The sequence below is a fragment of the Emys orbicularis genome, chromosome 25, assembly GCF_028017835.1.
Source record: "Emys orbicularis isolate rEmyOrb1 chromosome 25, rEmyOrb1.hap1, whole genome shotgun sequence".
NCBI lineage: Eukaryota > Metazoa > Chordata > Testudines > Emydidae > Emys > Emys orbicularis.
This window is the reverse complement of record NC_088707.1, coordinates 5,907,761-5,922,066: the sequence shown is the minus strand read 5'-3', so window position 1 is coordinate 5,922,066 and position 14,306 is coordinate 5,907,761. Positions and strand designations below refer to the sequence as shown.

General features: G+C 47.8%; 1 protein-coding gene across 1 annotated transcript in view; it reads left to right on the top strand.

Moving 5' to 3' along the window:
* Window positions 1–256: 256 nt before the first annotated feature.
* Window positions 257–14,306, top strand: part of SKAP1 (src kinase associated phosphoprotein 1) — a 235,036-nt gene continuing 220,986 nt past the window's right edge. Inside the window, exons 1-2 of the mRNA XM_065422494.1 lie at window positions 257–345; window positions 8,581–8,686. Of these exons, the coding sequence (XP_065278566.1) occupies window positions 297–345; window positions 8,581–8,686 (155 nt within the window). The 5' untranslated portion in view covers window positions 257–296. The remainder of the gene's footprint in view (window positions 346–8,580; window positions 8,687–14,306) is intronic.

The following is a 14,306-nucleotide window of genomic DNA, read 5'->3' as shown; positions in this document are numbered from 1 at the left end:
TGCATGGTAAACCACCCCAGAGCTCTCCCTGACTATGGTGCAAGGCCAGGGGCTTGCATTGAATTTGCAAGTGCATTTCTACTGCTGCAGCATCATGCAGGTGTTTGCAGGCTGCAATCCTAGAGTAGGTGAAACAGGAAGCACCTGAAGTAGTCCCTCTCCCTCTACAGTGCAGGGCAGGCCCCACCCTCCCTGCTTCCTCTCTCACTGGATCAGTCAGCCTCTGCACCTCAGGGACAGCAGCAGAAGCAGCCTCTGGAGATTTGCTTTTGGGACTCTTCCCTTCTTTCTTCCCGATGCAGATGTCCCCCATCATCCCTGAGGAGATTCAGAGGCTCCTTGAAGGTAACCCAATTCCCCCTGCTCCGTCTGGGCTAAATGAGGGGAATTTGCTAAAGTTGTTTGCTAAGTGGCTCCAGGAGGAGACGGTTGGGTAGGTTGGAGTAGGGGCTTCTCCTTCTGAGGAGGGGAGGGGTTCCAGGCCAGCAGCTTGCATAGGCCTCTCCCCCGTCCAGCCGAGGATGTTGAGGGGAACGTGGCCTGACCTGACCTGGTGCTTCTGGGATTATTTTAGTGTGCCTTGGAATGATTCCATGTCAGAAAGGGGGATGAGAATGTGGCCTAGGGGATGGAGCACTGGAGTAAGACTCTAGCTCTGCCACTGACCTACTGGGTGACCTTGGGCAAGTCACGTCACGGCTCCGTGCCTCAGTTTCCCCATCTGTAAAATGAGGATCGTGACACCGACCTCCTTTGTAAAGTGCTCTGAGATCTACTGATGGAAAAACATCATATAGGAGATGGATGTTACTGTTACGTATTGGGAGGGCTAGTTTTTGGAGGGTAATGGCATTGGTGGAGCATTGATGTTCCGATGTGGGGTGAAGCTGCCCCCAAAGTATCATGCAGACAGGTTTGGATGCAACTTCGGCATGTGACGGCATCTTAGTGCAGTGGAGTTGTGCCCGTTTGGCACGTGGCAACATTAGGGGGCAATGAACAAGATTGCCCTGTTGGGACAAATTCCCAGTTTAAGTAGCAACTCTAATGGAAACAGTGGGCTTCCAGTCCTCCCAGGAGACTGTGAAAATTGCACCAGCTTTAATTTCTGCCTCTGGTTATGAACACAGTGCTAAACTTCCTACTGCTAAGTATCCTAACTGACGAACCTACCGGGGGATGCAGCTGGTAGCCTTGACCTTGTTAGACGCATAACTGCGGCAGCATGACGTGTGTGGGTAGTTTTTAAATCTGTTTCCCTTTATTTCTTCACAAATGTCAAGGGACTCTTATTCTTGCGTTTATTAAAACCGATGCATAGACTGAGCCGTTATAATCCTAGCCGGTTCTATCTGCAGATCCCTAAACACACTACAAACGTGACCTGATTAGCTCCTCACAGACCCTTACAAATATTAGTGATAACTCTCTTCTAATGTTGATACTGTAATATGGTGACTAAAGGCTCTGGGAAAATTTCCCACCTCTACAGGTGTCAGTTTCAGCGCCGGGGATGGATCTATGTTGCTTCCATGCTTAGCTATGCCTAATGCACCTTATTCCTGACTTAGCTCACCCCAGTTGTTTGGGGCCTGGGCACTTAACTTGAAATTGGAGGATTTGTTTTTTTAAAGGCAATTAAGAGCTGTTTCCGATTTTACACCCGTTCCTGAGTTCCGCTGCCAACTTGTATGGTATAACAATCCCTTTTAATTCCCTATTTCTCTCCCCTGTTATGCTGTGACCGGGCGGGGCTGGAACAATTTGTATAGTGGGGGTGCTGAGAGCCATTGAACCAAACTGTATATAATAGAAACCACTGCAAGCCAGGGGGTGTGGCTGTACCTCTAGTTCCAGCACACACACACACTGCATCTCTAGTTCCAGCACACACACACACCAGACATTTTGATACACCTCAAGTTCCACCCCTCCCCGCCCCCCGACATTTTGATACTGTCTCTTTAATCCAGAGCACTGCTAACAGGCCTCCCCTGCCATGCTCACTACAGTACACTTCCAGTGCTGGACCCCTTCTGAGCAAAACCTGCGGTAGCCCGTACCTCTCCATTCCAGTAGTAGCTAGGAGTACTGACTTTCTCCCCTTCTCAGCGCTGAAAGCTTTGCATGTCCCACATCGGTCACATTTGAGAGAGAGAGTGTAGCATACAGGCCCATCAAAGCTCACTTTCAAATGCTTTGTGTCTTCCCCCAGCTGTACATGTGAATTTCCTGTTCTTTATTTTTAATCATGAGGCTGCAGTGAAGTTCACCCCCCTTTGCATTTTTGATGTGCAGCTCTTTATTGTTCAGAGCTGACACTTTTGTAAACAACTCATTTTGGCACCTGCCACCTCCCTTTAACTTAGATTATTTTCTTGTTAGCTGACTGTTTTTAATTGAAGTCTTCAGATCTCCTTCTAAAGCACAGCCTTTGTTTGCTGACAAGTATAGCAGGCTATGAATGGAGATTAATTGCATGTCACATACTTCTGTATCAAACTTGCTGCGTCTTAACAGTCTGTACAGGGGTCGGGCCTTCCTGTACGTAAGGAGGATTCCAGCTACTTAGGCGCTCAGGCTGTTTCTGTGTTTGCAAAGTGCATCACCAGGAGAGTTTATTTAAAATCAAGATCAGAAATAAGATGCCAAGAACGTACTGAGAGCTTCATCCAGTAATGTCCATTTTCTGGTATTAAAGGTATACGCTCCTGCATAACTCAGGGATGCCTCGGTGCCATCCATAATACACAAGAATAGCTAATGAATGGCTTGTTAGTGACAGTGGTGGTGGTGTGATAGCTAATAGACTTTCAACCGCTGTGGGCTCAAAGCTATTTACCTTGCATTCTCTCTCTGGAGTTAGGCACCGATCCGGCAAACGCTTAAGCCTGCGCTTAACTTTCCACCCGTCAGTAGCCCCAGTGAAGCCTTACGCATTATTATCATTGAAGCATCACTCATCACACATCATTCAGCGCCAGCGTCAGTGTCTGCAGATTTGGGGCCCCAGTTTTTACTGAAGGGCTGCTGCCCAAGTTGATTGGCTCAAAGTCTAAACGCCCTCCACGAAACTTTTTTATCTTGATATTTAAAAGTTCCTTCCCCGTGCGGGTTTTTTATTTTTGTGTCTGCTTTCAAACCAAGGTGGTTTAAAAAAAAAAAAAAAAAAAAATCCGTTTCTCAGCAGGGTGACTAACCCACAAAAACTCCAGAGTGCTGTTTGGTTTGCAGACATGCCGGTGATGTGGGTAAACCATGGCACATCCTCCAAGCGCCCCTGCCTGCTGGCCCTATTCTTGTGAGCTGTGGTGTCCTGAAGCCTGTTTCTGCTGGAGTGCAGGGCCCAGGCAGAACGGAGCAGCTGGTCCGGTGCTTGTGTCAATGCACCTGCAAAGCACAACAAAGCTGGTGGGGTCTAATTTCAGGACAAGCAACCCTGATGCTGTTGTCCCCTTTACAAATACTCTTTAACCCTTCGTCCTTCCTGAAGGAGACTCAGGCTAGGTCTACACTACCCGCCTGAATCGGCGGGTAGAAATCGATCTCTTGGGGATCGACTTATCGCGTCTCGTCAGGACGCGACAATCGATCCCCGAATCGACGCGCTTACTCCACCAGCGGAGGTGGGAGTAAGCGCCGTCGACTGGGAGCCGCGGCAGTCGATTTTGCTGCCGTCCTCACAACAGGGTAAGTCGGATCTGATACGTCGAATTCAGCTACGCTATTTGCGTAGCTGAATTTGCGTATCTTAAATCGACCCCCCCCCCCCCCTGTAGTGAGGATGTAGCCTAAGCCATGGACGGTGTGGAGGTAGCATCACTGGACTCTCACATGTCAGGGAGTTCAGGGATAAAGCTTGAAACTCTGTGTTAAAGCTGAAAATTCAAGGTCAATGTTTCTGGGTCTGCCCAGACCGTCCTGTCTCAGGAGTATGGAAGCTGGTGAGATGGTGGTGTAGTCAGACCACTGCAACAGGGCAAGGTGAAGAAATCAGGGTAACCTCCGTTCTGAGGTTCAGCTCCCTTGTGGGTTTGAAACAGACTTTTGGCCAAACCCTCCTGTCTTTGCTCATGGCTAAATCATCCTTTCTGTGGAACCTGCAGATTTAGTTTCCTTATAATCTTGTTTTGGGGAGGTGAATCTGGCCCTGCAAAATTGTGGATGCCCCAAGTTCTGCAGATCTTGAAGCATTCGTGCCGAAGCTCGGTGCATCCACACTGCTCTCTGGACCCCTGGTTTCTGTAGTTCCTGTGTTAGCAGCTGCCTCCAATTCCCTCCCACTCCCACCTGGATAGGGGAGTGGACAGGGTGACGGGAGTGGTGTGGGAAGGGGAAAACAGTATCCGAGAATGCTGATGCGATCGGCACTCACCTGCATGGGTAAATCTGTGCAACTCTTTGGGGTAACCATGCCTCTGAGTCCGTGAGTAATGTCTGGGTAGGAACTGTAGTTGGATTTAAGTGCACTGCTACAGGTGCTGTTATGTGCCCTCTGATATCTAGTTCCTGGGTAGCAGAGAGAGACACACATGTGGTATTTTAAAACCTTTCAACCCCCTCATTGCTGAGTGCTGATTAGCTCCTAGAATTTAGAGCCACCATTATAATGTTATTTACTACCTGGACTTTACTAGCTGTGACATAATTTTATGACCCTGTGCATCTCCACTGGATTAACCGCGATCTCCTTTGCAAACGCAACTGAAGCGCTTGATGAAATTTCAACTCTTTTTTTTTTTTTTTTTTTTAAGCAGCAGGAAATGAAAAGGAGAGTCCTGTAAACTTTCAGAGTGGATCGCGGCGAGCAAGCCATAAACATCAAGACTATTGCATTACAGCTAAGCAGTAAAACTAACATCAGTGTGTGATTTACTCTAGAGCTGCTTACATATTGCTTTTCCTGATCCACTTTGAAAGTTCATGGTCGGGCTTTCTTTTTCATTTCCTGGTGCTATAAACATAGCAGGCGGCTCCGAAAGGGAGCTCGCTGTAGCTTGCAGGAGTGAGGGTGGTTTGATTATAATTTATCCTGCAGCTGATCCACACAGACGTCCTGGTAAGTAAATCCCATATTACAGCTAATCTCAAACTCATGGAGTTAATCTGCCTTTAAAAATGACAGAGGGATGCAACTTGTGTTTATATTTTTATGACGAGGGCGCACACTTTTCATTTTTTGTCTCCACGCGTGTTTGCTGTGGAAATATGGTCCATACAATTGTTTTCCCTTAAGTCCCTCTTTATGACTCGTTTCTGCTGTGCTGCTTACAGGGAAATGAGTTGACTTGTATATAATAAATTGCCTTCTTTAGTGCCTGTCCCCTAACCTTTGTCTACTGGTCTGTCCTTCGACTGTGAGCTGCTCAGAGCAGGGACTGTCCTTCGTAGTGTTTGGAAAGCACCTCGATGGCATTACCAGTATAAACCCTCCTTCAGTGGTTTGTGCCTGGCTTCCCAAATGGCATTATTGGGCTTCTACTGTGCCAGTGGTACCATGCCTCTGTTTCACAAGCTAAATTCCTACAGATGTAGGAAAGGAAAGATGGCCCAAGGGATAGGGGGCTTGCCTGGAACTTCAGAAACCTAGATTCAGCTGCCTGCTTTCCCACGCATTTCCTGCGCGAGCATGGGCAGGTCATTCAATCTCTCTGGCCCAGATCCTCAAACGTATTTAAGTGCCTAACTCTCACAGATTTAAATAGGATCAAGCGCCTAAACACCTCTGAGGATCGGGGCCTCGGTTTCCCCATCTATAAAGTGCAGACATCAGCACTTCCGTACCTCGAAGGGGTGTTCTGAGGCTAAAGATTGTGAGGGGCTCAGATACTAGGCTAAAAGGGGCCGTATACCTAAGGCAGACATAGGAAAGCTGCCCTAATGAGGGGTTAACAAGACACAGCTGCTTCTCGGGACTCTAATTGTGGGATAAAGGAAGGCAGCTGTGCTCTTGCCAGGACACAGGGAAAGCAGGTGGGTCATGTTAAGCCTTGTTCTAATGGAAGTGCCTGCTCTGTAGAAGGGGGAGAGAGGGCTGTGATAGGAAATGAGGAGAAAACAGTAAGGCAGAGAAGGCGGGAAGAGCCTGGATTTGGCATAAGCGTATTTGTTAACTTGAGTATTACTTTGGTTGGCAACTGGAAATGGATGGCTTCAGCTGAAGGAATCCAACCCAGGAGGGAACTCTCTGCTTCAGAAACTAGAAGTGATGTGGGCTGAGACCACTCGTTTTTACAAATTGTTTTTGTACAATTCCCAGGCTTCCTGAGTCCCGCTCGCTGGCTGCTTCACAGGTCAGGCAGGAGCAGCACCTGGTCTTCTGGCTGCTGGTATGTGCCCAGAGTCTCTTCCTCTAGACTTAGGTACCCGCTTCACCCCAGACTGTGATTTCCATTCTAAAGAGTTCTGGCCCCTTCAGCATTCCTTTAGTGCGCCTTCGAATGTCTCACAGAGCAGATGGTAGAAGGAAATTAAGGTTGATAAGAGAGACAGAAAAGGATATTCCTCTCATGCCATTTTGAACTTGAGAACATGCTACGCACTTGCTGGTGGAGTAGTTAATGTTTTAAAGAGCTGTGTGATCTCCTAGGGTGTACTAAAGAGAAAGCACTGCTTTTTGGGGGGCGAACTTTCATGTAGCAGCGGTGTAAAAATTTGGAAGCCTGGCAAGCAGGATATTAAACTCTCATTAGTGTCACAGTAAGGGGCATGCTAGAATTCATGTAGGCCAATACACTGGCTACTTACATCAGTGTGGCATTGATTCTAATCTCTGCTTTGCCAGCATAAACTGGCAGCAACTCTGTTGTAACGTGTGGCATTATATTGGCATGAGATCAGAACTGGGTGTTGGGAGCAATCATTCATTTTCGAGTTCTCTGGAAGGAGAGCCGATAGCCATGCAAATAGAAGATGTTTGATCGTAAATCAGAAAACAGTGGGAATAAGTATTACCCCAGATAATTTTTGCTTGTGAAAGTATTTTTTTCCCCCAGGTGAGTTGTCCTAGCTCATCTGAAACAAGAACATACAATTCGCTGGGTATTGGAATAGTTCACACGAAGCAGTTTGGCTAATAGTGCAAATTTGCCCATCTAAATGCACGTAGTTTGAGGTTGAACGCTCATTCCTTCTTTTAAACCATCTTTTGTGCCTACCGTCCCACGTCAAATAAACAAAGGATACGGTTCCTCTTGTGTTTCATCTATAACTATGAAGAGGATCATACGTTGTGATACAAATGTATATTGGACTGGACCACAAATAACCCATCGTTCGCTCCTGTCCCTTTAAAGAGCAGCTTGGTTCTGTGTTTTTTTCATAAGGTTGTCTCTTTATTTCCGTGAAGTGTAGGTGGTTACCCGGCCTCTGCGTTTTGCGTCTGAATCTGAATGACACTACAGCTTCTCCTTCCTGCCTGTTTACCGCTGAAACCCAGACCCCCTGGAGATCCATGTGGTCCAAGACTGGGCAGCTTACATGAATGTCAAGCAAAAAAAACAGATGCTGAATCCATGCAGCGGGACTCAGCATCCCACACGTGAGGGCCTTTTCCAAAGGAACAATGGCTTGAGGGGAGTGAGTGTGGCATTGGGTCAGTCCATGGCATGAAAACGCATGGCCAAGAATTGGATTAGGGGCCTGGTGCTGGGCGTTTATGAACACCTCCCTTCACCCTGCAATATCCAGCAGCGGACAGGCTGCTTGGAGACGGGGGCTCTGGAATCTCTCTCCCTCCGCTCTGTTCAGTTGCCCACAAGGTCATGCTTCTTGCTCATGCTCTGCTCCGCTTCGGGACTGATCCTGTTCTCATTGACCTCGATGGTGTGTTTCGCCGTTGATTTCAACAGGAACAGAACTGGGCCCTTTGTGAGGAGTGGGTCCAAAACACTCGGATTCAGCTTCCGACTTCATTTTCCGTTCTCTTTTATTTTTTTTCCTGCCGCACTTTTCTTTCCATTGTGGCTCTTGCTCTTTCAGCCCCTCCCGCACCCCCTATTTCGCGTTGTAACTTTGGGTCTATCTACCCAGCGTGCTCGCTTGAATCCAGCTACTGTGGGTAATAATGGGAATGAAGGCCACGAAGGTTGGCAAGTCGAGTACATATCCAGGGTCCATGCTACTCACGCTGAAGCCCACATTGTGCTATGGTTACCTGTGCTAGCCGGTGCACAACTTTGGTAGACATGCCCTTTGTTCTTTATGCTGATCCTTGTCTTGTTTCACTTCTGTTTTGGTAGAGTTTCTTCATGGTTCCTTGCTGGTTTTTCCCCACAATTGTCTCGGCTTATATCCATGCAAACCTAGTTCCAGAGGCTGCTCAAGACCATCTCCTGCCTTAGGCAAAACTTCAGTGTGTCGCCCACCGGTGTGATTGTTTTTACTAGTTACGGACCCTCTCTAATAGAAGAGCCTTCAGGTCAACTGTCTTTAGCTTAGGCTGTTTGATCACATGCTCCCAGATGCTTTCAGTGGACCATTATGCATACTTTTCTTACTTGAAAGCAGTTTTCCTCCTAATCTAATTCTTGCCCACCACCTGTGTAGTTTCCTGACGGTTGTAACTTTCTTCCCTAACAGATACTGAAGGTTACCTGGCGGACGGGCTGCAGAATGAGAACCTGAGCGCTAGAGCGAGAGACCAGAGAGAGGCGATTCTGGTCGGCTTCCGGCAAGTTAAGACCAGGTTTGTGGATTTCTGCACTACGTTCTGATGGGAGCAGAATTCCCAGGGTTCTAGGTGCAAAGCAGCAGGACTGCAACGGGTAGCCCCATGTCTTGTTGAACTGGTTGGGCACCCACAGCAGGGCTCTGAGGGGTGCTTCCAAAAGTGCCACTAGCCTAATGAGCAAGTAGGCCCGGATCCACAAAAGGTATTTGGGCTCCGAACTTTCACTGATTTGAAATCAGTGAGGTAGGTGCCAAATACCTACGTGGGTCTGGACTCAGCCATAGCCTGTTCTCTGAAGGAGCAGTTGTACGAACCTATGGGCACATTGCATTGACAAATGCTGCATGGGCGTTTAAGCTATGCACTTTCTGCAAGAATGTGTGTATGAGGCGAGCTACTTCCTGCCAGCATTTTTCAGACTGCAACTAATTTTATTCTCTTTTATATATGGAGATATACCTATCTCCTAGAACTGGAAGGGACCTTGAAAGGTCATTGAGTCCAGTCCAGTCCAGTTCCCTGCCTTCACTAGCAGGACCAAGTACTGTCCCTGAAATTTCCCCCCCCCCCCGATCCCTAAATGGCCTCCTTAATGATTGAACTCACAACCCTGGGTTTAGCAGGCCAATGCTCAAATCACTGAGCTATCCCTCCCCCCCTTTAGGGCAGGGATGATGCCTTGTTTTGTGTTTGCGCCGCTCCTAAAATGATACCTAGCTCTTTTAATCAGTAGATCTCAAAGTCCTTTATACAGGAGGTCAACAGCATTAGCCACATTTTACAGGTGGGGAAACTGAGGCATGGGGAGGGAAGTGACTCTGCCACCGGATGATCCGGGGCAAGTCAGGAATTGAACCCACCTCTCCTGAACTCTAGTCTATCCGCTAAACCACCCTGCCCTTCCTAGGACACTGTTGGTGTCAGAAATAAATCGTACAATGAATATTTGTCCTTCATGGAGGTTTTGAAAACAAGCCTGAATATTCATACATGTGAATAAGTTGCTTTTCCTCATACCAAATTGGAAGAGTGAGCATCTGCCCACCCTGCTGACCTGTTGCTAAAGGTGTACATAAGAACAGCCATAGTGGGTCAGACCAAAGGTCCATCTAGCCCAGTATCCTGTCTTCTGACAGTGGCTAGTGCCAGGTGCCCCAGAGGGAATGAACAGAACAGGTAATCACCAAGTGATCCATCCCCTGTTGCCCATTCTCAGCTTCTGGCAAACAGAGGCTAGGGACACCAGCCCTGCCCCCCCTGGCTAATAGCCACTGATGGACCTATCCTCCATGAATTTATCTAGTTCTTTTTTTGAACCCTGTTAGAGTCTTGGCCTTCACAACCTCCTCTGGCAAGGAGTTCCACAGGCTGATTGTGCATTGTGTGAAGAAATACTTGCTTTTGTTAATTTCATTTGGTGAGCCTGTGTGTGTGTGTGCCCAGGCCTTAGTGCTTAGGGGTGTCTAATTCCTGGGTTATGACCTTTTACAGAGACAAGGGTTACCATCTGCAAAGTTCAGGGCTAGCTCTGAATTTGGATTCCAGGATTCCCAAATCTTTGAGGATACTTGGGTTCAGGACTCTGGCACAGGGCCAAAGTGTGAAGTGAATTACTCTGTTTGGGGTTTAAACAAACATGCCCTGTGCTGACTGGCTGGGGGAAATTCTTCCCCTTGCAATCGCACAGATGGAGAAAAGTCAGCAAGGGCTAAGATAGATGAGTTCTGCCTATGGTTTTCAGCTGGAGATACGCTCCAGAACTTGGCGATAGTGCTGTCTTTATAGGATGTGAACCGTAGCACTGGGGGAGTTAAGATCTGATGATAAAACTTTGGGGGGTGACCGGTCTAAGCATTCGGTTTAAATAAAACTACAGCCGAGTCCCTGAGACGCAGTGTTTTATCCTTTAGAAGGGCACAGCCGGATTCTATTCCCCACAGTCCCGCTGAAGAACTTTGCAAGATGCCCTGCTGTATCTTAATCGATCTTTCCTGCTGGCTAATTAAGCATCAGTTTTATTCAGCAACTCGGGACTGTGTAATTATCAGCCTGGGTAGCCCTGAATAATTGAAGCAAGCTGAATGCGGGAGAAGACAGGAGCCTTCAGAAAACGGGGCTACAGCATCTACAACGGAGGGGTGGTGTGGAAAATGATGTCCCTCAATATTTGAAAAGAAGGCGTGTTGCTACCTGTTTCTCCTATCCGTGTAACTGGCCGGCAGTGTTCACCTGACGCACCCCCACCCTGTTAGCAGATATTCATCCTGCTGGGAAAGAGACAATTTGGGCAGGATTACCAACCGAAGCATTCAGAAATCATGAGTCAGGTGTCACCCCGGAGGGGGAAAAAATCCTGTGAGATTGGCTTAAAATATGGGATTTAAAAAATAACTAACTTGGGGTCTTTTTGTTTGGCTTCTGAGGTGAGTGTCTTGAAGTTTCACATGGCAGAGCATCTCTTTGCAACCCTCAAGGCAATAAACTTTTTTTTTTTTTTTTCATGAAAATTGAATTTTTTGCATGATATAATTCCAGGGGCCTGACGTTTGAAAAATACCAAATAGCTTGAGACTCACGATAAAATTGTGAGAGTTGGCAGTGCTGGATTGTTCTGCTCGTTTAGCAAAGCAGGTGGCTTGCTACCCTACTTGGACATAAAGGAAGTAGGATTAAGGGAAGAGAGAATCTAGGCACAGAGCATGAAATGTGCTTTGTGGTAGGGTTTAGAAGAAAGTAACACATCAACATGCTAAGGACTCTGGTGCAGCCTTTGCAATATAACGGGGAACATGCATGGTGTTTCCTTCTCCGTATGTACGGGAGAACATGTGGGGCCCACTCCTGCTCCCTTTGAAACCAATGTAAAACTGGCCAGGGCTTTAAGAGGAGCTGGTCTCTGGAGTTATTCGCAATGGGCTTGTGTGGAGACAGAAGCGAGAAAGCATCCGTCCCAGAGCAGAGGCTGCAATGCAGCGTTGGTTTTCTGGTGGTTCTTCTCTTGCTTGCTGACGATTGGAGAATAGTGTGTTTGAACGTCTCTGTTCTAACCTGAAGTGTTCAGAAAAGGATTTGTGGTAGCCGCTTACTGTAATAATAGCCACCATCTTCTTTGAAGGATCTAAACAGATCTCATTCTCAGGGCACGGCACGGGTTAGCCTCTTCGGGGAGCATACTGTGGTTTTTGTGGTGCGTATTCAGGAAGTCATCTGCAGTCGCGTTCAGGAAGCATCTGGGTCCTCGGCGCAGGCGTCGTTCTTTCTGCTTTTCGCCTCTTTGTATTATGAAAGATGACGCTGGGTGTAGCACTTTGTTATGCAGATTTATAATGGAGATAAGTCACCTGCTTAACCATGAGCTGGGGGGGGAGAGACATCCCTGGAAGGGAAGGGCCTCTGACAGTGTGATTATTCTGAGCTGGGCTGAATAGCTGTTCCTGTAACTTGGCCTTCAGGTTTTTATTCCACTGCCCTGCCAATGGTCTAATATTGTCCTCAGTGAGAGGATTGTCATTGACTTTAACAGGCACAGTACTGGGCTTTATGTCCGCTTATGCTGCCTGTTGAGGATGTCTAGAATAATGCTGTAATTCGCTGGGAAGCAGCTTGCGGTATCTTTGTTTGAAATGCACCATGAAAAAGATTCTAGGCCATGGCGGAGGGGCTGTTGCCGTCTGACTGGTTGTGTGGGCCTGCACCGTTTTATTCTTAAGAATGTATTTGGCTATTTAAAGGGACACTGTCATGTTGAAATGAAGTCAATAACAAAAAAGAAAGCGGTCTCTGGATCCTGCTCCTGCCTCTCACAGATACATGTACACACGGCCCGGCCTGACCATGTTTTCTGGTTTCACAATCGCGTTTTCCTGTATCTATTTTCAGCTTAAAAAACCCACAAAGACAAAAGCCACAGAATGACTTGGGGAAGAAGCAGGAGTGTAGCCCCAGAGGCTCGTGGACTCAAAGGTATTTAGGTGCTGAACTGCCGTGGGAGTTAGGCGCCTAAATACCTTTTTGAGGATGTGGGCCCGAGTCCTCGGATTCATGGATCCATGAGGTGCACGTGATTTGCAGGTGTAGCAACCCTTACTCCACCTTGGCAACTGGGTAGCACTTCTTCTGGAACGTGCCCAGTGTTCTGGCTGAGGGCTGAGTTCTAGTCGTCCTCAATCTTCTATGAGTAGCTCCTTGAACAAAGTCCATGAATTTCACTCTCCTAGAGCGGTGGTTCTCAACCAGGGTTTCTGGTGGTTCTCAACCAGGAGTCCGGGACCCCCTGGGGGGGTCACGAGCAGATTTCAGGCGGGCCTCCAAGCAGGGCTGGCATTAGACTTGCTGGGGCCCAGGGCAGATAGAATCATAGACTTTAAGGTCAGAAGGGACCATTATGATCATCTAGTCTGACCTCCTGCACAACGCAGGCCACAGAATCTCACCCACCCACTCCTGTATCAAACCTGTGTCTGAGCCATTGAAGTCCTCAAATCATGGTTTAAAGACTTCAAGGCGCAGAGAATCTTCCAGCAAGTGACCCGTGCCCCATGCTGCAGAGGAAGGCGAAAACCCCCCAGGGCCTCTGCCAATCTGCCCTGGAGGAAAATTCCTTTCTGACCCCAAATATGGCGATCAGCTAAACCCTGAGCATGTGGGCAAGACTCACCAGCCAGACACCCAGGAATGAATTCTCTGTAGTAACTCAGATCCCACCCCATCTAACATCCCATCACAGGCCATTGGGCATATTTACCGCTAATAGTCAAAGCCCCACCGCCTGGGGCTGAAGCTCAGGGCTCCAAGTTCCACCACTCAGGGGCTGGAGCCAAAGCCTGAGCAACTTAGCTTTGCAGGGCCCCCTGTGGCGTGGGGCCCTGAGCAACTGCCCTGCTTGCTACCCCCAACCCTGGCCCTGGCTTTTATATGCAGAAAAAACAGTTATTGTGGCACAGGTGGGCCGGGGAGTTTTTATAGCATGCTGGGGGAGGCCTCAAAAGGAAAAAAGTTGAGAACCCCTGTCCTAGAGTATCCGTGTGTTCTTCTGCCAGTGCTTTGGGATCACCGCCTTTAGTTGTAGATGTTGTTGGCAAATAGTTAATTGACCGGGAAGCAAAGTGTTTAGTGGCGGTGGTGAAAATCTGCTTGCAGAGCAGCCATTGTGAAAAAGAGAAGAGAAGTTACGCTCTTTCTCCTGGAACCCCTCAGGTTGTCAGACCCTCTTGTTTTGGGGACTGGTTGGCGCTGCGAGTTTGTTTCAAAGCTGTTTGCTGAGAACATCAGGCTTCGGTTAGGCTGTTTCGGTGCACCATTTGCAGGATTAGCACCAGATGTCCGACACCTGGGAAGAATTGGATACATGACTCCACTCAGGAGCCCAACCCTCCCCTGGTCCTTTGGGAAGAACAGTAACCAAAAAACTGTCTAAATGCCGAAGTGAGGTCATCTATCAGCAAGGAGACCATTTATTTCTAGGGTGGGGGCAGGAAATAAGATTGATTAATAAAAATGGGGATAAATAATTCCTCAGTGGTCCTTTCTGAGCCAGTCAGTCGTCTAAACTCACTGTTGAAAGTGAGGTTTGCAGCCAGTGGAAACTAACTCTGTGCTGTTTTTCCTCTGTGAAATTGAATAATGTTAAACGAGA